General features: G+C 43.0%; 3 protein-coding genes across 5 annotated transcripts in view; all 3 read left to right on the top strand.

Annotated features, from left to right (window-relative positions):
* The first annotated feature begins 3 nt into the window (after nucleotides 1-3).
* On the top strand, nucleotides 4-333 carry LOC111693913 (cytochrome b-c1 complex subunit 9-like). Its single transcript, XM_023460086.1, has 2 exons — nucleotides 4-167; nucleotides 241-333. The coding sequence occupies exons 1-2, from the start codon at nucleotides 15-17 to the stop codon at nucleotides 331-333; spliced, it is 246 nt and encodes an 81-aa protein (XP_023315854.1). The 5' UTR covers nucleotides 4-14.
* Nucleotides 334-1,605: 1,272 nt separating this feature from the next.
* On the top strand, nucleotides 1,606-5,461 carry LOC106651822 (protein artichoke-like). Its single transcript, XM_023460108.1, has 2 exons — nucleotides 1,606-3,104; nucleotides 4,063-5,461. The coding sequence occupies exons 1-2, from the start codon at nucleotides 1,606-1,608 to the stop codon at nucleotides 5,459-5,461; spliced, it is 2,898 nt and encodes a 965-aa protein (XP_023315876.1).
* Nucleotides 5,462-9,061: 3,600 nt separating this feature from the next.
* The window catches only part of LOC106651945 (sodium/calcium exchanger 3), a 96,394-nt gene continuing 82,268 nt past the window's right edge, over nucleotides 9,062-23,187 (top strand). For all 3 annotated transcript variants that reach the window (XM_023460074.1, XM_014370654.2, XM_023460073.1), the window contains exons 1-2: nucleotides 9,062-10,890; nucleotides 12,813-13,085. In XM_023460074.1, coding sequence (XP_023315842.1) covers nucleotides 9,542-10,890; nucleotides 12,813-13,085 — 1,622 coding nt within the window. In that variant the 5' untranslated portion in view covers nucleotides 9,062-9,541. The remainder of the gene's footprint in view (nucleotides 10,891-12,812; nucleotides 13,086-23,187) is intronic.

Genomic DNA, 23,187 nt, shown 5'->3' with positions numbered 1-23,187 from the left:
CACTTGCGATAACCATGAAGACGAATAAAAATTACAAAAGCCTCATTTACCATTATATTTTCAAGAGGACATCGACTTTTATTCTTGCTGTAGTCGTGACCTCCCTGTTCTTCGAGCGTACGTACGACCATTTGTGCGAGGCTATATTTGAAAGAATAAACCAAGGCGTGAGTACATATTCAAGAGATTCCAATGTCCCCATCTCGCGATTGATGATTTCAAAAAAATTCATCCTTGTAGCGACTTTGGAGACATATCAAACACAAATATGAGAATAACGGCGACGAGGACGGTTTCTCGATGCCCAGCGCAGACGATGCAGCGGCAGATTAAGTAGAAGAAAAGTAAACTTATCACATTATATGTGTACTTTCACTCTATTCTATGTTGTTCATTCGCAAAATGGAGTGATTAAAATTGCGAATTTTATACATGTAGAAATTCTGTTTTCGATAATTTAAGAAATGATAATGAAAAAATTTTTCTGAACTTAGATGTAAGTTATTCATGAAAAATTTCCAATTTTTTAAAATATCTATACTATAAAATGTATATGTAGAATGCTTGCTTATGTGGTATTTGTTACGAGTTTCAATGACATTTGACTCTGTTTTATAATCTGTTAGACATCTGATGGGATGATCGTTAATTGAGGTAGGTGGATATTTTTTTTTGAGTATTAAAAAATTGAAATGAACAAAAATGAATGTATGACCGCAATCAATTCATCAATTTATTCATCTCGCATCGATACTGATTCTATAGGATGTATTGTTTTGCCATTTCATTATCAGAATAAATTAGGTCAAACTTCGATTATAAAGCACCAAATTTATTTTGCATTAACGTTAATTTTATTTCATCAATGTAAGGAAAGAATAATATCAAGACCAAAATTTGAAGTTTTTCACTTTTTCAGATAATAATAATTTTTTTTAGTTGGTTCATAGGCGTTGCTCTTGACACATAGATAACCCTTACTTCAATGTCTTTCTATCTAAACATATTTTAGGTCAAAGTCACAATACAATTTTTGCGTTTTTCACATTTTCTTCATTCGTACAAAATATTCATATAAAATGTAACTAATTAATATTTAAGTGATATTTGTTTGAGAAATTTAATCCAATCACGTAATAAAATGTTTTTTAAATTTTAATTCACATTTTAATTTCATCGTTCAGTTGTCAATAATGAGTAATTCATGACCTTCGCTGCTAAATCTAGCCAGCCTTCAAATTTTTCGCCCTCAATTTAGTATTTTAAAAAAATTCACTGTTTTGATTCATAAATCAGACGTTTGCAGCCTTCATATAAATATGAAATGCCATTGCATCGTTTCATTGAGTCGTAGAGCTTCGAGAGAGAGAGAGCGCATACATCTGAAGTGAGTAATAATTTTTTTTTTCACTTTTGACGCGAAACACGTGTATCACAAGTATTCAAAAGATTATCTTACCAAATTTTGAGTTCGAAAGAAAATTTTACAATTTTTTATAATTAAGATTATTTTTTATTACAAATTGATGTGATTAAAACTGTAAGTTATAAAGTTATTATTTTCTTATTTAATTATATTAAATTAAAGTTTTCAGCATTGACACCATGAAGAACTTTATCACGCTACTATCGTTTCTCTTGATTCTGTGCGCAACCTTTTGCCGAGGTCATCATTTCTTCGAACCTGGAGCGATTCATTTTCCATTGCGCGATGTGCAGCAGTCCATCAATTACGAATCGTTTGCCTCGAGCCAGCGCAACACGACGGTCGGACGATGCGAGACAGTCTCGAGGCATCGCGTCGTTGCTCTGAATTTGCCGAACTTGGACATGCAGTCACCCTTGAGTCCGTATCCGGGCTTCATCGACAGTCACGATGTTAGCTGTCTGAATCTGGCCTCGAACGAAATCAGACAGATAGTTCCCGGCTCGTTCGAGCGACTGCCTAATCTCGCCTATCTCGATCTGTCTCGCAATCATCTTCAGCTCTGCGACTTTTTTAATTTCGGCAGCTCGCATCCGAGCCTCACCACGCTGATAATCGAGGATAACAGGCCACCCGCGGACAATATCGACAAGACCATAAGCCGCGCCGAGTGTTTGCCGCAACTGCGCTACCTCTACGTGCGTCGCAATTCCATCAGAAACATTAAGTTCTCGCTGAAAGCTGCCTTCCCAGCCCTGACGCACTTGTTTTTGTCGGACAACAGCCTCGATAGCAACGCCTTCATTCACCATTTGCCGGAAAGCCTGACTCACCTGTATCTCGAGCGCAATTTAATCAGCAGTCTCGACTGCAAAATCATGCGAGGACTGGAGACCCTTCGTCTCGATGGCAATATCATCGGCTCGATTTGCTTACGCAGCTGTCAGGATACGTCTCTCAAGCTCGCTGGTGTTCATAAGCTGCGCGAGCTGTCGGTGTCGGACAATCGGCTAATCGACGTCGAGTCCTGCGCGTTTCAGGAGGCCACGCGTCTCGAGGTGCTGGATTTGTCGCGCAACGAATTGTCCAACGTCAAAGTAGAGACGTTCGACGCGTTGATTTCGCTCTCGGAGCTCAATCTCGACGACAATCTGTTGAGAAGCGTGCCAAATTTGTTCAATAATGTAAAATTAACGAGTCTCTCCATTAGGCGTAATAAATTGCAGGTCATCGAGAGAAGAGAATTGCAGAATCTAAAATCTCTGCGAGTTCTTCAGCTTGGTGGCAATAGAATTCGTAGTATCAGTGCTGGTTCTTTCGAGGATCTCGATTCCCTCGCCGAACTCGATCTCTCGAACAATGAGTTGGACTTCATACCCAGCGATTTGCTCAAGTGGCAGTGGAATTTACGGACCCTCGATGTTCGCGGCAACCGATTCAAGACCCTTGAACAAATGTCGTTGTCTCATGCTCCAGTGCTGAATCTGATCTACCTACAGAACAATCCGATTACGCACCTTAGTGGCTCGATCCTATCGAAGCTGGCGTCGAATCTTGTTGTTCACCTAGAGAGCGACTGCAGTTCGAATAAACGTCAGAACCGAGATTGCTACGCCAAGTGCGATCTCGATGAAGTGAGACTGAGGAATGCTACTTATAGTAGATGGATCAACAATCAGTAGGTATTTGAAGGTCTTTGATGTAACTTGAATGGAAAAAAATACGATTGAAGATATGCTTGATTTTTTTGACCATGAATTACTATGACTATTCCACGCAAAAATAATAGAATGATAAATATAAAACCATTCCTACGTTCATTTATTTGTGTTAAAATAATTCAAACATCATCATAATGGTCATGAAGCTTTATGATTTCGTAAGCTCTTTGTTGTGTTTCGTTACTGATGTATCTTGAAATGTATAATTTTGTGATAAAATTTTGTACCTTGTTTAAAATAAAATTTAAAAGAAATAAAGAGGCATAACATTTTTTACAATGAAATCGAATTACAAAGATAGATGTTCACTGGAGCAACTCCTGTTATCCTTCGTTGTCACAAATATTTACCTATTGTAAATTTTTTAGTAGATAGATTGCAAATAATTCAATTCCCGCAAACATATTTGAAATTGCACCAATTATAGTTTCAGCATCTGTTCGATACAACATTATTATGGAAAAACTAATACTGAACAATAATGCTTTTATAAATTACATTCCCTTATTCTTATATAATCGTGATTAGCAATTCATCGAGAATTGCGCATAGATCGATTGTCTTCAGGGCTATAGCTGTGCTTTTTTATAATATTGCACCTTGAATGCATTGCGTGCAAAGCTTCGAAAGTGCTCGACGTAAACAAAGTCATTGAGAAAACTCTTAGAGTCTACGGAAAAATTGGATTTTTATAAACTAGTCTAAGGTTATAAAAACATGATTATTGGTCGTATATAAAAGCGATTTGGGAGAAGTTTAGGTTTTAGTTGCATTCGAATGAGCGAGCGTCTAATTAGCCAAGTACGAGTTTTGGTGAACAATTAAGTGTTTTTTTTTCAAATTGTTTAATCAAAAAGCAAAAAGCATCAATATGTTGCGAGCGTTATTATTGATTTTTTGCTTGGGACACATTAGTGGTTCATTTATCGACCGCCCACGTCCGCCCATCGAGTTTCCTATGAAAAATATACAATATTCTATCGACATAGAATCAAATTCGACATACGAATCCAATTTCACTTCGAAATTTCAAGATTATTACAGAAGCGATGGTTACGTGTTGAATCTGCCAAATTTGAAATTGGAGGAGGTGCCGAATCCATATCCTAATTTCATCGAAAGTGATCAAGTGGTAGCTGTGAATTTGAGGAACAACGGCATTTACAGAATCAAGCCCGACTCATTCGACTCGATTCCAAGATTGCAGTACTTGGACCTATCGAGCAACAGATTGGCCTTTTGCGATTTTTTCAATTACGGCAGTTGTCTGAGAAATCTGATTACTCTTGTCATTGAAAATAATCAGCTACCTTCGGACAGTCTGTATCGAGAAATCAGCCAAGCGGGTTGCTTTCCAGAAGTTCAAAATCTCTACCTACGAAACAATCACATCAAGAAGCTCAACTTCTCGCTGCGCCAATCATTTCCGCGGCTCGTGTCTCTCTATCTATCGGACAACGAGATCGATAACTGCATTTTTCTTCAAGATGTACCTGCGAGCCTGGAGCACCTATACGTAGAGCGCAATCGCATCTATGGAATAAGCAGGTCTATACTCTGTAATTTGCGAACTCTGAAAGCCGACGGTAATATCATACGTTCGATATGTTATAAAAAATGCGGCGAATCAGCTCTACAACTGGTCTCGACGTCGAAGCTGCAGGTACTGTCGCTGTCTAACAACAGAATTACCGAGATCGAATCTTGCGCCTTCCACGACTCGTACAATCTCGAGAGCTTGGATCTGTCGAGTAATGGTTTAGAGACTTTGCACACGGCTACCCTCATACCTCTGAGGGCGCTCAAGACGCTAATTTTAGATGATAATCAGTTGAGAAATTGGCCGCAGTTCAATGGCAATTGGCATCTGAAAATTTTGTCGATACGCAACAACAAGCTGCAGGAAATACGCAAAGAACTTTTCAGCCAGGTTACGTCCTTGGAGCAGCTACTACTGGGTGGCAATTGCATAAAAACGATAGCGAGCAATACTTTCGAGGGCCTGACTTGGCTGGAAGAGCTCGATCTGTCGCGCAACAAAATCGAGTGCTTGCCAGCCGGCTGGATGAAGGACTTGAAGAGCTTGAAATCTCTGGATCTGCGAGGCAACAAGTTTAAATATGTGTATCAGTTGTCGCTCACTTGCTCGTCTCATCTCACCGACGTGTATCTGGAAAATAATAGGCTATCTATCGACGATAAGGACGAAATTCAACGATACTTTCCTTATGCACAGGTGCACTTGGATAGCTGCAGCAGAAGATGTCAGAGAGTAAGCGTACGCACTTGCGGAGCTTTGATATCGTGCCACTGACCTTCAAACGAGATTTTTGAGTTGAAAGATTGGAATGAGATTATTAAAGTGCTAAAGTTTATTTGTTGATTTTAAATATAAATGATTCTTCGAGTATGTTTATTTTTTCTTTATAATATCTTTAAAATTGTTTGCAGGAATGAATTATTTTTTGATTTATTTATGATTGAACGTTAACTATTGATTTATTCATGATTGAACGTTACTTAAATTACTTTTAATAATGCCGCTAATTCTCTCAGATTTTGTTTAAAGTTTAATATGTAAATCTTGCATATCTTCGGTCAAGCTAGCAGATATACGAAGATTGAATACTCGCTCGGTAAAAGAAGATGAAATATGTTTGCTTTACGTCAAGTCACGTCATCTCCTGCATTTAAAGTGTCAAAGACGAATGAATTAGAGAACAATCGAATTCCTCTCATCAGTAATCATTGCATAAAAACGAAAAATCTGTGAATTTCTATTTGCACGATAACAAAGAATATCTTTGTAAATGGATGTTGACAATTTAAAAAAATGTAATTCATCGATTACGAAAATTGAAAATAATGTTATTAAATTTATAATAATGTAAGACACGATTTTAAAAAAATGTTGGAATCTACACATCTCTCACATGTAATATAATTAATAATTATATTTTTTGTAAAACCATTAATATTATAAAAAAGTTACTTTTCGACAATGTAATAAATGAGAGAGTACTTTATTATTTATTGAAAGTATCAAAATGTTTGTTTTTCAAGTTTCAAAAACAGACCTATTACAAATGATTTGTCGATCAAGATTATTTCTTTCCCTTTCGAAATGATCCCAGACTCTATGCCGCGACAGGCATTGTGTTTGCCTTAGAATTCATTGCGGGTCCAAACTCGACATGGATTTTGGACCCAAAAGTGTCTCTCAAACTAGATAGAGATTTTCCCAGCCATCGGCATTCGTTGAGAGTGCATCCTCCAACCGAACAAAGTGCGCTAAGCAGCAAGTTCGGGGCACAAGTACAGACGAGAGAGACCGGGCGGGCCGGTCGCGCCCTTGGAATCGATTTTTGGTTGTGCGCCGCGCTCCCGGTGCAGCGGCCGCGGCACAAATATATATAGGTGCAGGGTGTACGTCGGTGCCGGATCCCTACGCGCGGCAAAGCGTTTTATACACATCGCTGCATAAGAAAGAGCTGCTGTCGAGCCGGTTGCTCGCTCGCAGGGGCCGTCCGGCTGCGGGGGCGCTTGCGCGCAAGTCGACAACAACAGTAGCAGTAGTAACAGCAGCAGCCGCGCCGCACCCCCGCTATATAACACACTTGCTCACACACACACATACACGATGCACAGAGTGTGCTGCGCTCGAGATTATATATCCGCGCTTTTTGCCGAGCTTTTACGCTCGATGCATCGGCTGTGCATAGGCGCCTCACGACTCGTGTGCATTATATATCGTACGACTTTTGTCGCGTGATCGTCGCATTAGAAAATAGCGACGGCTTTTTTGTTTTTTCTCTCATACATGAACGCCCAGCAGCTGTGCGCATCATCTTTTGCGCGATCGACTCTGAACTCCGAACTGCGGAGCGCTTGCTTCTGTAGGGAAAATGAAATTCGAGTCTCGTTCGGATCCACCGTTATATATAATGATAACGCTGTGCTCGACGAAAAATCCATCCATTTGCGGATGTTCAAAGGCCATCGACACTTTATCGCACGTCCGCTTTGTGGCCCATATAGTCTATATATAACGAGCGTCAAGCAGAGAGACGAGAAGTCCCTAAACGCGCGCGAGATCAAGGCTACGAGCATTGTTTATTTTTTTTCGTCTTTATTTTTGCTACCACGCGCGAAGCAATGGGCCACGAAATCAAAAATGTCCCATTTACTTGAGCTCGAGTGGTCGAGCGGTGATTAATCGACGAAATGCCATAGATTCGCGGATCGCGCGAAAGATCCGCGCGCAGTTAATAGGTATACAGGAAATCAGCGATAAGCCTGCGCGACACGTATTTTCATCATATACACATAACACAAGGCATATATTTGAAGCATCACCCATTCACGTCAAGTTGCTCTCCGACTCTTGTTCGCGTTTACGCGCGCGTGTATCACATAGGGCCTTTGCCACAGATACTTTTTGGAGTTCTCAGCTCCGTTTTCTCCCTCTCTCTCTCTTTCTCTTTTCCTCGCAGAACTCGCAAGCACGCGCCCACTCGCACACTCACACGATTCACGTATCATGTGCACGAGTAAAGCAGCACAGACACAGAGATAGAGAGGGCTATAAGGCACGAGAGATAGAGAAGAGGCCGAAGCCGTGTACGCTGCCTCCGCAACGAACAACGTATCGTTTGCGTCCCGGTCTTTCCCTCAGTGCACTCACACACGCTCGCACATACACTGCTCTACGTGCTATAGGTATAATCCAGCGAGTTGAGGTGTATTCTCGATGCAGCAGCACCTATATATACATATAGCTTACGAGCTTGAAAGAGAGAGAGAGAGAGAGAGCGGTTGGATGCGCGCGCTCGCGCGGCGCGACGCCCCACAAGCGGGGCGATGGCTCTAGCAGCAGCAGCTATAAGTGTGGAAATAGCGTCGTCGCCACCGCTGCTGCCGCCGCTGCTAGCCGCGAGAGGGGCTTCTCGCTGCTGCTGCTGCTGCCGTCTGCCCGCCTGCCGACGACGTCGCGGGAAAAGCTCCGCGTACATTATGCCGCGGCTCAGGCGCTCAGTGCTCGCTCGTACGCGGCTTCGGCTGTAGAGGCAAGCTTCGGGCGACTTTTAATCGTATATTAATATATAGAAAAAAATCATTTTTACACAAAACCCTAAGCGACTGTTGTTGTTCTAGCGTATAGTTGTTTTTTGCGCCTCGACGCTCTCTTTCTCTCTTTCGCTCTTTCTCTATTCTGAACGTTGTCTCACTCTCGTGTGCTTCGTGGGCTCGATTTGCAGCTTTTTCCCTTTCTCTCTCTCTTTCTCTCGCTCGTTCTTTCTCTTACTCCGTTGGTCCGGTAAAAGTTTCATAAGCTCGTTAAAAAAAAAAGACGAGTGAATAATGAGTGCACACGACTCTCCATGATCCGCCAGGTGTATTATTGACATGCAGTTCGGCCTTACGAATGCCCGGTGAACGCAGCCACTTGTTATTATTAACGAGCGATAGGTTGCTTCTGCTGCTGCTACTGCTGCTTTTGTAACGATCGACGACGACGAGCGCACAAGGCCTGTGTGTGCTACAACTGTGCTGTGGTGCTTCTTTTTTTTTTATGTAGCCGTTGTTGATGCACATCGACAATTATCAAAAGTTACGACGGTGAGCCAAAAACGCAAAGTTATTGCATACACATGTAGCACGTTGGTCACTTGATAAACGAGATTCTTTTCTTTCTCCTCTCTTTTCTTTCTCTATTCTCTTTCTCTCTATCTCTTACCGTTCAATCCTATAAGTCTCTTTCCTTAAAAATTTCCTTACTCTCTCTTTCTTCTCTTTCTCTTTCTCTATCTTATCTTACTCCTTTGACATTGCGACGATAGTAATTCAGTGTTTGCGACAAATCGTTATACCAGTGCGTGTTATGTATCGTTTCGGGTCGAAGTGTGAGTGCGTGCCGCTACATAATCTATCAAAGATGCTCGTGTCTCGTGAAAACGTACCTCGATCAATGAAGAAGAATCTGTAAAAGTGTGTGATCGAGAAAATTTATCGGTTAACATACAAAAAGAAAAAAAAAGTGCTAATAGGTGATTTTTATAAAGTGTAATTGGAAGAAAAAAAAAGTAGTTAACAAGTAGGTGGCTATGAAGCCCATCAACAGTGGTCCCCGAGTAACCCGCCTCATTGAGTTCGAACGTCGCGCTGCAGCGCCTATCAGCTGTCGAAAGTCAAGCTAGAGAGCCTGATTTTTTATCGTTTTTTTTTTCCTTTTTTTTTTCGTTAACATGACTTTGACTGATCGTCAGTAGCAGCAGCAAAGTGAACTCTACAGAGCTGCCACAACCCGTCAACTGTGAAAAACGATCGTCAACGGGCGGAATAATAGCCCATCTTAGTGCAAATCTTATCTACAACAAGAGGAAAGAGAAGAAAAATGTCGGGCAATTATACGGTGCGCTGCGAGCCCGGCTTGGTGGTGCCGGTCTGGTACCCGAGCGAGAATCTCGACCTCTTCGACGTGGTCTTTCGCGGCCTCGTCTACTTCTTCGTCCTCATGTACCTGTTCATCGGCGTGTCCATCATATCCGACCGTTTCATGGCCGCCATCGAGGTGATCACGTCCAAGGAGAAGGAGCTGGTGGTGAAGCGCCAGGGCAAGGAGCCGCAGATCATCGTGGTCCGCGTCTGGAACGAGACCGTGGCCAATCTGACCCTCATGGCGCTGGGCAGTAGTGCGCCCGAGATCCTCCTGTCCATCATCGAGATCTACGCGAAGGGCTTCCAAGCGGGCGAGCTGGGCCCAAGCACGATCGTCGGCTCGGCCGCCTACAATCTCTTTGTCATCATCGCGATCTGCGTGTCCGTCATACCGAACGGCGAGACGCGCAAGATCAAGCATCTGCGGGTGTTCTTCGTCACGGCCGCCTGGAGCATATTCGCCTACGTCTGGCTGTACATAATCCTAGCCGTGTCGTCGCCCGGCGTGCTCGAGGTCTGGGAGGGCCTGCTCACCTTCATGTTTTTCCCGGCCACGGTGCTGACGGCCTACATAGCCGATCAACGCCTCCTCAACAAGTACCTGAGCAAGGGCTACCGCATGAACAAGCGAGGCGTCATCGTGGAGACGGAGGCCGGCGACTCGGACGGCGGTGTCGAGCTCGAGATCAAGAGCCAGGACGGCAACGTCAACGGCATGATCGACAAGTACATGGACGCCGATTCGGCGGAGTCGCGCGAATTCGAGCAGACGCGACGCGACTACATCAAGACGCTCAAGGAGCTGCGCAAGCGTTACCCGCAGCTGGCGCTCGAGCAGCTCGAGGTGATGGCGCACGAGGAGGTGCTGGGCAAGGGCCCCAAGAGCCGAGCCTTCTACCGGGTGCAGGCCACGCGCAAGATGGTCGGCGCCGGCAATCTCAGCCGCAAGATCAGCGAGCGCGCCCAGAGCGATCTGAGCGAGGTCAAAGCCGAGCTGCAGCGCGCCGAGGCCGAGAGCATCGACATCGAGAACATCAACGCGATGAGGATCTACTTCGAGCCGGGCCACTACACCGTCATGGAGAACGTCGGCACGTTCGAGGTGGGGGTCGCCAGGACCGGCGGCGACTTGAATCGGCCCTGCGAGGTGGAGTACTGCACCGAGGACGGCACAGCCGAGGCCGGCTCCGATTACGTCAGTGTCAAGGGTACGCTGCGCTTCGAGCCCGGCGAGACGCGAAAAGTCATCTCGGTCTCGGTCATCGACGACGAGCTCTTCGAGGAGGACGAGCACTTTTACGTCAGGTGAGATCATTATAAAGTTGGCGATATCCTCGCTGTGATTTTGTCCTGGCGCGATCGATCGCTATATGCGTGTTAAAATCTTTTGGCTTGTAGCGATTCGACTCGTGCGCTAGCTTACATAATATGCACCTTGTAGATTGTATAGGCACGTTGAATCGATCGAGTGACTGGATAACGAGTCGCATCAATCATCGCAGTGCGTTATATGTGACTTATACGCGCACTACCAAATATTCATGATCTATAATTTGAAACTGTCCATACTATAGCAGCCAAAATAACTCACTTGAAAGATGTGTATCTAAATAATAAGCGCAGACAATAATATTATGGTACTATTTTGTACGCGCCTAAGTAAAGATACACAGTCTTTTTTGCTCCATTTCTTTCTTTATTTTCTTATAATTTTCCCTGCCTGCGAACGTTTAATAATATCGATCTCTGGGACATGGCAGTTGTTGGTTATACACACAGAGAGCGGCAAAAAAAATTTAATGCACGTATGCTGCATCGATCAAAGCAATCACTCTTTTTCTCGCTTCGAGCTTTGACAAAAATCAAAGGCGAACCGAGAGCAAACATCATAGGAGTGTGCTGTGCGCCTCTAGCTGATTGTACTCACTACTACTACTACTACTTGACGTATGATTCGCCTTCGACGTAACCAATCAATCGTGAAATCATGAAATTCGCTTTGAAAGTACACATGCGTTATAGAAGCAGCAGCGTACATATTATATTGATTGTAACGCGATAAGGCAAACAGAGCGTCTTGTGTGTGTTGCTTGCCTTTTCTCCCCCGGACCTTTCGTGCAACGCACATAACCGATAATTCCTCTACGTATTTACGAAAGGGGAAAAAATGTGTATACCCACACACACGCGTACAGAGAAGCAGGCGATTAAAAGTTCGCGATAAGAGCGCTGCACACAATGAAGGAGTGCCCGCGACTGCACGCGCGCGACGACAGAGAGAGAACTGCGAGGGGTTGCGCCACGCTCGCGGTACTTAACAAAGGGAAAGTCAGTGCAGCAGGCGCGACTTTATTGCGGCCGTCGAGGGTAGAAAACGAGCCTGGATTTTTTTTTCTTCTCTTTGTCGATATGTCCAGACGCACTGTTAACAGGCTTCGTAACGACTGCATTATTATATACCGCATAATAACGACACGGCTCGTCATCGACCCATACCCATGTAATATACGTTAAACCCAATCATCGTACGTGTAACGACCACTGCACCGCAAGTATATATCACACGTGCGTAGTACGCATAGCAGACGAGCTGCTGCTGCTGCTGCTGCACTTTTGTCGTGGCTTCGTAAGTGGGTCAAACGCTGAGCGGGCGCGCGCCCGACACAAAGGGAAATGATTATAAACTGTGAGAATTTACCCCGAAACACGAACGCGCGCGCGGATAACGCGTTGAGCATCGAGGTTTTTAACACGTGCACGGAGGAGACCGCACACGCGGGCACGAATACAAAAATCCGACCGAGTTATATATACCATAATGCCTGGGGGCTTATACTTGTCGCTTCCCGCGATTGAGCGTTTTGGAAATGTTTTCTCAAAACATTTCTGGAAATAAAGTCGAGCGGGCTGACATTTCGTCGTCGCGCGATTATTCTATACAAATAATATAAAACAACTCGTCGAATTCGCTTCTATATAGTTCGTAGCCACGAGTCTCGTTCTAAGGCTATTCAGAGATCAATCATTCACGAATTTCGTGCTCTTGTTTTGCTTGAATAATAACAAAAAAAAAGAGATGAAATAAATGTCAAATATTTTGAGCCAAACAACTCGTGGCTATACGCCATAAAACTGCCATTCTCAAATGTAGATCTTGTAATAATCTGTTTCGAACATTTCTTCAAAATAATTTAACTATATCGGGCTTGTCTCTCTGTTTTTGTCAGGCTGGTAAACTGCTCGCAACCGGCGATGCTGGCGTCGCCGAGCCTTGCCACAGTCATGATCCTCGACGACGACCACAGCGGCATCTTCGGCTTCCCGGAGCGCGACGTCGAGCTGATCGAGAGCATCGGCCAGTTCCCCCTGCGCGTCATACGCTACAGTGGGGCGCGCGGCCGCGTCGTCATCCCGTATCGCACCATCGAGGGCACGGCCAAGCCCGGCAAGCAGTACGTCCACAACGAGGGAAGTCTCACCTTTGAGGACAATCAGACAGAGTGAGTACATTGTTTACCGCATACATGGCGCATTTATAATTACGATCTCCTGAGCTATACTCCATATGCGTCACTCACGCGATGAAGTCCCGATTACGGCGCGCTTGAAGAGGCATCGTTTCCTTAATTTAATAATCTGAATCATCGGCTCTCTCTTTTTCTCTCATAGTAAAAACAGAATGACACTGAAGCGCTGTTGTGTACCTTTTAAGGACAAATTTGTGCGTGAGATTTTTCAGAAGGTCGAGTCCTCGCGCGCATCGGACTGCAGACGATTACAAAATTTGCCAGTCTATGACGTGTTTTGAATCAAAATAATAGTTTTTATGATACGCGTATCGCAAGCGAGAGAGAGAGAGAGAGAGCGAAAAATCGTGATGCAAAAATTAAGTTCATCGTGTGTCTCGAGTTTAAAATATTTTGAACGTGTGCGCGCATATAGATGCACGCAAATTGGATTCGAGTGAATGTGTATAAATAAAACTCGGTTATATACTTACAAGACCTTCTGGCTGCCAGGCCATGAAGGCGCGTACACGGCTGACGCGCCGCGCGCTGCATTGTCCATCACTCCGGACGCACTTTCCATAAAGTCGATCGCGATGACTATGAAAGAAAACCGGTTTTCTCGATTATGTATCGATGCGAGTGACGTGTTCATCATATTCAATCGATCGGTGATGTTATTATTGCTATTTTTTATTGTTTTTTTATGTTATGTTATGTTGATGTAGTTCTCAAGTGCGAGAAACGAGGCAATTAAACATGCGGCGAGTCGCGGGCGAGTCATTACATATATTATGTGCGGCTACGCGGTATTAAGAGCAATGATCGCATCTCTCGTATATACATCTTACCTATACTGATATAATACCCATGATGATTTACTCGAGCTGACTCAACACCTTGACAATGCAAATTAGTGACAACATTGTATGCAAGGCAGTACTACGCACTGACGCGAGAAATATAAATATTATTTTACATCAGTTGATGGAATATAACATAAATTATCCAAGTAATATATATATACAGAGATATGACGTTGGCCGATGGCTATGTGCTCACCGATAATCACATTTCATGGGACTGCACGATTGTTGCACCCGCAAAACAAACAAATATGCGAAACCTGGGTGACTGCTGCTGTGCCAGGCGAGAGCTCGAGCGCGCGTGTCATACATAATTTAACGTGCACTGTATATATATATGACTCGAGGGTCGCTGCTGCGATTCATCTCGCACAGTCACATACACACACGCGCACATGCATAGCTATATACTAGGCGCTATAGAGTCCAAAGTACCACATCAATCGATATATCTGTAATTGTGAAAACGCAACGCGAATTGTCTGTAGACGTATCATGACTGGTCCTACGTATGTATGAACAATGCAGTGTAGTAGTCGCCACCAGCGCTCACATACATACACTCGTGAATTCTCATGATGCGTGTAATGAGACTCGCGTTCTCTCGCGAGATGAGAGAGAGAGAGAATACACCGTGTCTATTCTCGCTTGCCTATCTACATATAGCCACACTAGCGGCGAACATGACGCAAGCCCACCGCGCTGCATTTATATAAATCCAAGACTGAGATAACGATGCATTTATAGATCCCGCTCTTACTCTCTCTTTCTCTGTCTCATCTCGCGAGCGAACGAGGCGTGCGCTCGAACTTACGTACTATAACTCTTTTCTATGCAATTGTCCCTACATATTGGCAAGTTGACGCTAGATCATGCAGACTGCACCTCTTCAACATAAAAAAGCGCAAAGAATGTAATGCCCGCAAACTGCACACGCTATGTATATTATAATGATATAGCTTCTTTTGGTTGTGCTGCTGATCGCAGCTGCGCTTCTGCAGCTTGCGATACGTGTACGCTATGTTATGCATGCGCTGGTCGTTGCTCTGACGTACGATATATATGCGTGCCTTGGTGTATCTGTGTATGTGTACGTGTGTGTGCATGTTCGCGCGTGGGCGTCATTTGTAATCCGATCGATGCGACGACTCGCACTCGACGAGCGCCTATTATGCTATATAGGTACAGCGCACACACACACACACACACACGTAACTTGGAGGTACATCGGTACATATACGTGTATAGAGAGACGCGTGCCGATTCCTATCGAGGCTGCACTTGGTAAATTCAGTATTGGACGTTAGGACGCCGCACTTGTGCTTGCACCGAGTATAAGCGTAAGACGTGTGCAGGCTGTACATTCTGTATGAAAAGCGACCGACCCTTACTCTATACATCAGCAGCGGCCTATAGCAACGCGCGATTCTATTATACGCGCGACTGACCTTATGCAATTCTTGACTTTTATGTTATAACATGCAGGCTACAACGTTCTAATCGATGCGCGCGTTTGTACCACCCGGCCAATCATACGATGAAGCACTTATCAGCTTTTTTTCTTCCCTTTTCCTTATATTATAGCTGCCTCGATAAAAATTATTCCATGTCCTGGACCGTGCGATGGCTTTATGGCCATCGCGATTTTATTTTTCCTTCATATTATATATACGACCCCATAGCTGGCTATTCTACGACCGTATATATCGGATCTACGATGTCGACGACGACGACGACGCTTTCTTTCGATCTCGTCATGTATATAGCGAGAGGCGAAATATCCGATTGGCCTGGTCTTTTCAAAACTTTTTCCTGCACGACGACGGAAAAACTCTGAGACGCAGCTGCGATATATAGTTTCGTTTATTCGCGCGAATAACTGTCCTATATAACGCGCGCGCAGACTCGCTGTATACATATTTATATCGATTTTACACCGATGCGTATGAACGTAAAATATCGAAGGTATTTGTCCCTGAAAACAAATTTCGCGCTGACAAACGAAAAATAAACATTGAAATTCAAAACATACTACGAAAATGTGCTGGTACTTGAAGCTGTGCACACAGCGATTCGGCTACACAATAATATAGGTGCGAGTTTTTGTGTGGCCCGGCGCGCGCAAAGTCTCGGTATCAAACGAGAAAATATCTTTCGACGCGCGCACATACACATGCGTTTGTCTATTAATATCTATTGTCTTGGCACAATTGGCCCAAAAACGTCATTTCGAGTAAGAGACTTCGGGGCGCGTGAGCTACTGGCTACAGCTACAACATAGCTGTGCCGCCGCCGTGTGGCGCGTATATATTCCTCGTTTCGGAGCTTGAGACGCGCGCTGCACACGTGTTTCGCAATCGCTCTTCAAAACCTCTGACTTTTGTGCGGCAAGCTATAATTCGCGAGCGGTGCGTTAATAAGTATTAGGCAAATCAATTGAGCGGCTATACAAAGTAACGAGAGAAGAGATAAGAACGCGAGCCAGCGCCAAATCCTATATAAGAGAGACGCACGAGCGAAAAAAGAAGAAAACGAGAGGAGGAAAGTTGTGTCGCGCGCGAGCAGCGGCAAGCAGTGGTAGCAGCAAGCAGTGCATACAGAGCTGCACAGACGAACGCGTTTATCCGCCAGTAGAGACAAATATAACTGCGGCGCGAAATTTTCTTGGCAGAAATTTGCCTGATCGGGGCCAGCGGGTCTCTCTCTCTCTCTCTCTCTCCCTCTCTATAGCTGTATAGTCCACTAGAAATTATTGCCACGCTCAGCTGCTAGATATATAAGCCACTTCCCATGCTAATATACCTGCAGCGCGACAATCTCATTTCTTTCGCACGCGGTAATGAAGCTCCGCGGCTCTTCGAGAAACTATAATGCGGCGACTCCAACGTTAATAATTGGATTTATTTTCAAATTTTTTTAGTTTTTAATTTAACTCTCAAACGGAGTTATAGAATTATTTAATTGTGCAGAAAATTTGCCAGTGACGAGTACATTACGAGTAATACGAGATGATGGTGAATCCATTAATAAATCACGCCTAAAAGTTCCGGAACGCTTGAAAAAATCTATTTCTTTCATTTTCAAAACACATACACATAGTGAGTGTTTCATAATTCCGTTGAAATAATAAGTCAAATCTCCGAGCATAACTGTTCGCGTCCGCTCCTAAATAGTTAATATACACACACGTTTGACGCGTGTTACACAATTTGTAGTTTTTGCTTATTATTTTTTTTTCATCACATCCGTCCGTATTATACGTTTCCGTCTGCATGTTCCCATATATAGACAGCGCACATCGCAGCATTGTCACCTTATCTTTTTGCTTTTCATCTCCCACTCGTGGATGTGTGTACGTTAGGCAAGCGAGCAAACGATAGAAATGTCACGAGGAATCAAAATTTCTGGCGTGTGCGGCGACGGAATTGGACGGACGCGCAGAGAGAAGAAAACTCACGCGGCGGCTATCATCACGGACGTTGCGACGATCATCAGCTGTGACGAAGACGATCTGACGATGACGAAGAGATCAGCGTACTATTGCGCCCGTATATAGCTTCTGCACGGGTGCTTATGTACGCGCCGCAAAAGTAATGAGCTGAATATTTTAAAGTAGCTCAATATACGAATTTGAGATGCTGCGCAAAGTTTTGTGAAATATTTTATTTTGCAATAATTTGTCACTTTAGACGTGTTATTTTTTTTACTGTGACAAATTAAATCAATTAATCGTCGAAGCGAAAAATAAATATTTATTTGAATTTAAGAAACTTGATCGGTTCGTATAATATAATTATTAGTTTTGCGTACATTTTCTACACTACCGACACTCTAGGGTAAATTTTTACAATTTATAACGCCAGATAGCGATACGTAAACTCGCGTGAAATTCAGGCGAGTGTTTACTATATACTGCGACTAAGTTTAGCGTTAATCTCAATCATTTAATTGTGTTCTGATATAGTATCTAACAAGCCTAAAAATCAAACTCTCCCCTATCAATAGGATATTAAGATGATAGCTATTTTTCAAAATGCTTAGATCCTCGCTTCCGCCCCTCTGAATGGTAGTTGAGAGCGCACGAATAAAGCACAAAAGAATGTTATCAATTTTTTTGGTGTAATAATCAGAAGAAATTGCTTAATCGTCGTACGAATATGAAAAAATATGTCTTGTCAAAAATGTTAAACAAAAAATATATTATAATACGGGCAACGCAGAAGTTGGAAGTGGGGCAGCCGGGAACACCTAGCGAAGAAGTGAGAGAGAAAGAGAGAGAAAGAGAGAAGCCCAGAGATGCGAGGCATGTGTGTAACTTCGACGCGTATTCTGCTGCTCGCGTGAATAACATACAGATACTTATATACACTGTCCACATTATAATAATAGCAGGGGAGGGGAGCTCTAGCGCGGTGTGAGCTCGAAACTTGTCTTCGAACATTTTCTTACCTTTTTTCGCTCGTGCTCGACATTATAGTCGCATTAAGTACGTAACAATAGTTATAAGGGGCGCGCGACGCTGGATGACATCCATTCACCAGAGATGTGAAGTTTTCGCGTACCACTTTTTTTCTCTTCTTCTTCTTTTTTTCGTTCTAGTCACCGCATGTGATGGTAAGGCTTGCGGTCGGTGCAAGTTGACGCGAGCTGTTACGTACGCACGCCGAAAGCCGAGCTAGTTTTACGCGAAAAATCTCTCTGTCCCTCTCGACTTTGAGCGATGTCAGCTGCTTCGGTATACGCGAGTCCGCACTAATGTCAGGTTAATAATTCGCTTTGCGGCGGTAGCTCAGACGAGACAATGCAACGGGGACGCTCAACTTCTCAGAGAGCGCGAAAAACGTCGCTGTCCGCGCGGCTATACAGAGTTGCGCACAATGTGAATTCGTGCACACAGCGTTTGATACGCGCGTTAGTATGTGTATAACAATTCGAGTGAAGCAAGCCTTTATATCGCCTTGTGTGCGCTTGCTCGTGTACACATTCTATCTCGCGTATACACGCAGATACACGCACTCGAGCGCATCGAGCTCGCGATGACACCGTTGGCACTTGTACCTCGACTTGTGTGTGTAGATATGTTTAACGACGACGGCGACGACGACGACGAACGGCGTCGAGACGCGTACACTGCGAGCCGCTATAAGCTTTTCGGAGTTTCAGACGTGCGACGCTGCTCTGTGTGTGCACCGCATACACGTGTACATTCATCCTTCTGATTGTGTGTATGTGTATATAAGCGCGACGACGACTATTCGTGTTGTACGAGGCTTATCGTTTATATTTCCTCGCGTGATTAATGGGCGTCAAACGAGCAAATAAATTTCCGTCGTCGCGATGAATATCTCTAATTATGTTTCCGAGGCTTTGTTCAAGCTGAATTGTTTTTTTTTTCTATAGTCTCGACGGATTATTCAAATTTACTCTATTCAAAATTTCTCATTGCCTCGCGTTTAATTGGACAGTGTACTCGTACATAATGTTAAGATATGACACACACTCGTTGCACACACTCGTTGACCTACAGCACGAGAATATTATCTTTTCTTCAAAGTGTATGAGGATGAAAGGTATACGTTGAAAAACTGTAATATCTTTTAACGACTACAAAATTCTCTTTTCTCTCGAACAAAAGAAAATGTTTTCTATATATCGTCGTATAAACTTCATCCCACTCGCGACAGGGGCAAAATATCGATAACTTTGATGATTCTTGACGTCGTCGAAAAAGTGTCCTACATGCTATGATGTTTTACACAAAGTTTTATTCGATAGTACGATAGATTGTGAAATCTTACACGCAGCTAGTACAGTTGTAATATCTATCAAAGTTGTCAATCGAGTACGGCTTTCAGGCTGAATGAGAAGTACATTCTTATGATATTCTTGCATTTTCCATGCGAATCGAATCAATTGTAATGTTGTTTATTTCAACTATAAAAAAATTTGCAATAGGATCCTTGAAAATTTTCATAAATCATCCGTCAAGAACTCTGAATCTTATAAAAGTTTTGATTAAAGCAATGATTCTTTTTATCTCTTGCGATTCTCAACTTTTCTATTGGCCGCAATTGACGATTCACTTTTTTTGCGACTGCAAAATATATAGGATGAGAAATTTCAGTACACCTCGAGGGGTCGAAGTGAGACGTGCAGACACGAAAGTATACTTATATATCGTTGTCAATGTTATCGTCGCGCAAAAAAAACTTACAGGAGCCAGAAACTTGGCGCTCACTTTTTTACGAGTGATTATAAAAACATCGCGGCGGGCGGTAACTGAGAAAGGGCAATGAGAAAAGTTCGAGTAAGCTGTGGCGTTTTTCCGCCCGAGCTTATATACCGCACGCGATACTGTTTATCATTGCCTTTAAAACCGACGAAAAAATGTACGTCTTTTTTCCTTACCTGAGAAATACTTGGAGAAATATTTCGATGAGATTTTTCGCGCTCTAGAAAACTCGGGTACTTATTCGGGTTAACATATATCTGTATTTTATATATTGGTGTGGTGTACTTCGAAGTACTCGAATTTTTTAATAATTTTAACGACATAGTCAGCTAATGCTTTGAAATTTTGCTGCCTTGTGGTTGGCAATAGTCGAACTCTCTGCCGGCAGCTTTATCTTGAATGCTGTTAAATTCCAATATTAGAGATTTTGGTGTTGTTCGGACGCAGTTCTAATTGTTTTGTACTTGTCGAATAGGAAAAGGCAATTATTGTCTTGTCGAGTCCAGCAATTATAGATTCCGCCAACCGAACGCCGTGAATTGGGTGTGTTTGCGCAGTTGATGCGTAACAATCGAAATAATATCCAGATCTCAAGCTACTGTCCAGACGCTGTAACTTCTCTAGAGAACTTTGAACGATAAAGTTTTTTAAGCTGTACATTGGCTTCATATTGCGAGTTAATTTTCATTACAAAACTTTTCGTAGAGACATTAATTACGAAATTTTGGTCGTCTTTCGGTTTCAAGCAAAGCTTTTTCATAAAGTGAGCTCGCTTTTAGGTGTGAAAGTTCCAAATTTGTTAATTATTCTCTCTGAGCTCACTTTGTAGTTGGGAGAAAAGTTAGCGAGGCTTGAGATAAAGAATGCATTTTCAACATCTTCTAGTATGATTACCATTTCCCAATCAACTTTTAATTTACCGCTGAAAAAAGGAAGTCTTTAATTCAAGATTTATGAAATGTTCTATGTTAATAAAAAAAAGAAAACTCTATGAAACTCATATGAAAAATTTTCATTCACTAAGCTATAAGCATAGCGTCATATAGGTTACTCGCAGCTTTCAAGACCCGCATTTCGTTTTTTTAATTCTGTAGATGTATGTGTGTTGATGATATCAGTTCAAGTTGAACGTGGCTTGTGTACTAAACTATCTTCTCTCCGTCTTATCGTGAAACTTTTCGATTGCAGGTACGCTGAGCTTTTTTGCTCAGCTGTGCACTACACGTTTGGGTTTGTGTGTGTTCCCAATTGTTCGTGAGAAAAATGCAATTATCACAAATTCCTGAAATCTTCCGAACTTTGACCCGAAAAACTGATAAAATAAATGATCTGAAGAAAGTTGCCTGTCTCGGGGCGTAGCCCGGTGGCCATTGAAGAATTTTTTTTTTTTTTAAGAAAACCCGAAGGCATAAATTTTCACTTTGAGTTTATCTTACGTATATGATGTACGATGAGCGCATATCAATAGTCCACTCTTAGCTACAGGAACAAAGTTTACCCCTTCGATAAATCGGTCCTTTGAACCAAGGCTAACTCTAAGGTGAAACTTTTCTGCCGAACAAGATTTCGATAAATCAAGCCCTCTCGACTTCACGAAAAGCGTCTACATGTGCGTGCGAGTTCGTGGAAGAAACTGCGAGTCAGATCGATGAATCATTGTACTAACTAGTTTTCGCAAAATATGTAAGGCATCTTTTTCTATTGTATGCATGAATTAATTTTCAATGAATTAGCTGTAGGACTTATAAGTAGCTCAGTAAAAAATTAAGAATGTTTTGTTAATATTTGATACGATATTTTACTCTACTCTAATTTTACGGATTTATCACAAAATGACAGGATACATTAGCTCGAATCGATAGTCACAAAATTCCAGGGATACATAGTTATTTTGCCAAGGCAGCTTGCGAATGATTTATTTAACGTTTTCCCGCAATGCTTTATATCCATTGGCTGGAAAAAAGGCACCCATAGCCTCAGTGACGAGGCAGATAATCTTGCATATAACCGAAAAAGCTTTGAGGCGGCTCTCATAAAAATTCATCGAAAATCTTCCTTCGAGCTCGTGCCCGAGCAGCTGCGAAACTTTTCTCTAGTCTTTCCTTCGGAACCCTCGATGTGTATGTGCGTGCGTTTGCGAGATAAAAAATGACGCCACCACCGCGCACGTGGTATTATAAATCAGGAAACTAGGCACATATATATATATATATATATATATGTGAAGCGCTTTCTCTTTGTTCTCATGCATATATACAACGTCTCAGCCGAAAGAATCAAAGTCACGAGTTCGGTTGCAATCCCTCGCAGTTCCATTCTACGCGTTATCCACTCGCGAGGCTCGAGTCGTACATAATCGCAACTTCCTTTCCCCATCCGCGCGCTGTGGCTAACCATAATAAAGTAAAATCGTGCCGAGAGCGAGAGTGAGCTGCGCGTCTTCGCCCTATAGAGGTCTCCACTCCGAATATGTACGCATGGTGCGTTGTGTACCATAATATATTATGATGCTGATGAATGCCTTATCAAGTTCGTACACGCAACAATTCACCACGTGTGCCAAGAGCTTGAGAGCTTACAGCGCCCCGAGTATTTGCTCGTGTGCAAATTGCTAGCTTTACCCGAGAACTTAATCGACAATTAGGACACACAGATGCGTGTGCTGATCTCGCAATAATCGACCATGGATTTTTTCAGGTGCAATTCTCGCATGCTCTCGAGATCGTTTAATCGACTTTTGATTTGCGCACGAAATGGTTGATACAGCAACAATGCTGCACTTCGGACAGGCACGCACGCTTTATTAGAACTTCAAACCCATAACGCAACTGCGTTATTTAGATGAATCAAAATAATACCTCGGATCGAGCAAATTAAATACAGGTCGTAGAATGCAATATTCGACCGAATCGTGTCGTCAAAATTGCCATCGGCGCATAACTTGATAATATTTTATTGACTCTGCAGATGCTTTCATTTACGTTCTGCGGAATTGCGC

This window comes from Trichogramma pretiosum, unplaced genomic scaffold (genome assembly GCF_000599845.2).
Source record: "Trichogramma pretiosum strain Unisexual culture from Peru unplaced genomic scaffold, Tpre_2.0 scaffold42, whole genome shotgun sequence".
NCBI lineage: Eukaryota > Metazoa > Arthropoda > Insecta > Hymenoptera > Trichogrammatidae > Trichogramma > Trichogramma pretiosum.
The sequence above is the reverse complement of the archived record's forward strand: the minus strand, read 5'-3'. Positions and strand labels throughout refer to the sequence as shown.

Coding starts and splice junctions, on each gene's coding strand:
- LOC111693913 (XM_023460086.1), top strand. CDS start 15: ATGAAGACGAATAAAAATTACAAAAGCCTCATTTACCATTATATTTTC. Junction 168..240: donor TTGAAAGAATAAACCAAGGC/GTGAGTACATAT, acceptor TCATCCTTGTAG/CGACTTTGGAGACATATCAA.
- LOC106651822 (XM_023460108.1), top strand. CDS start 1,606: ATGAAGAACTTTATCACGCTACTATCGTTTCTCTTGATTCTGTGCGCA. Junction 3,105..4,062: donor AGTAGATGGATCAACAATCA/GTAGGTATTTGA, acceptor GGGACACATTAG/TGGTTCATTTATCGACCGCC.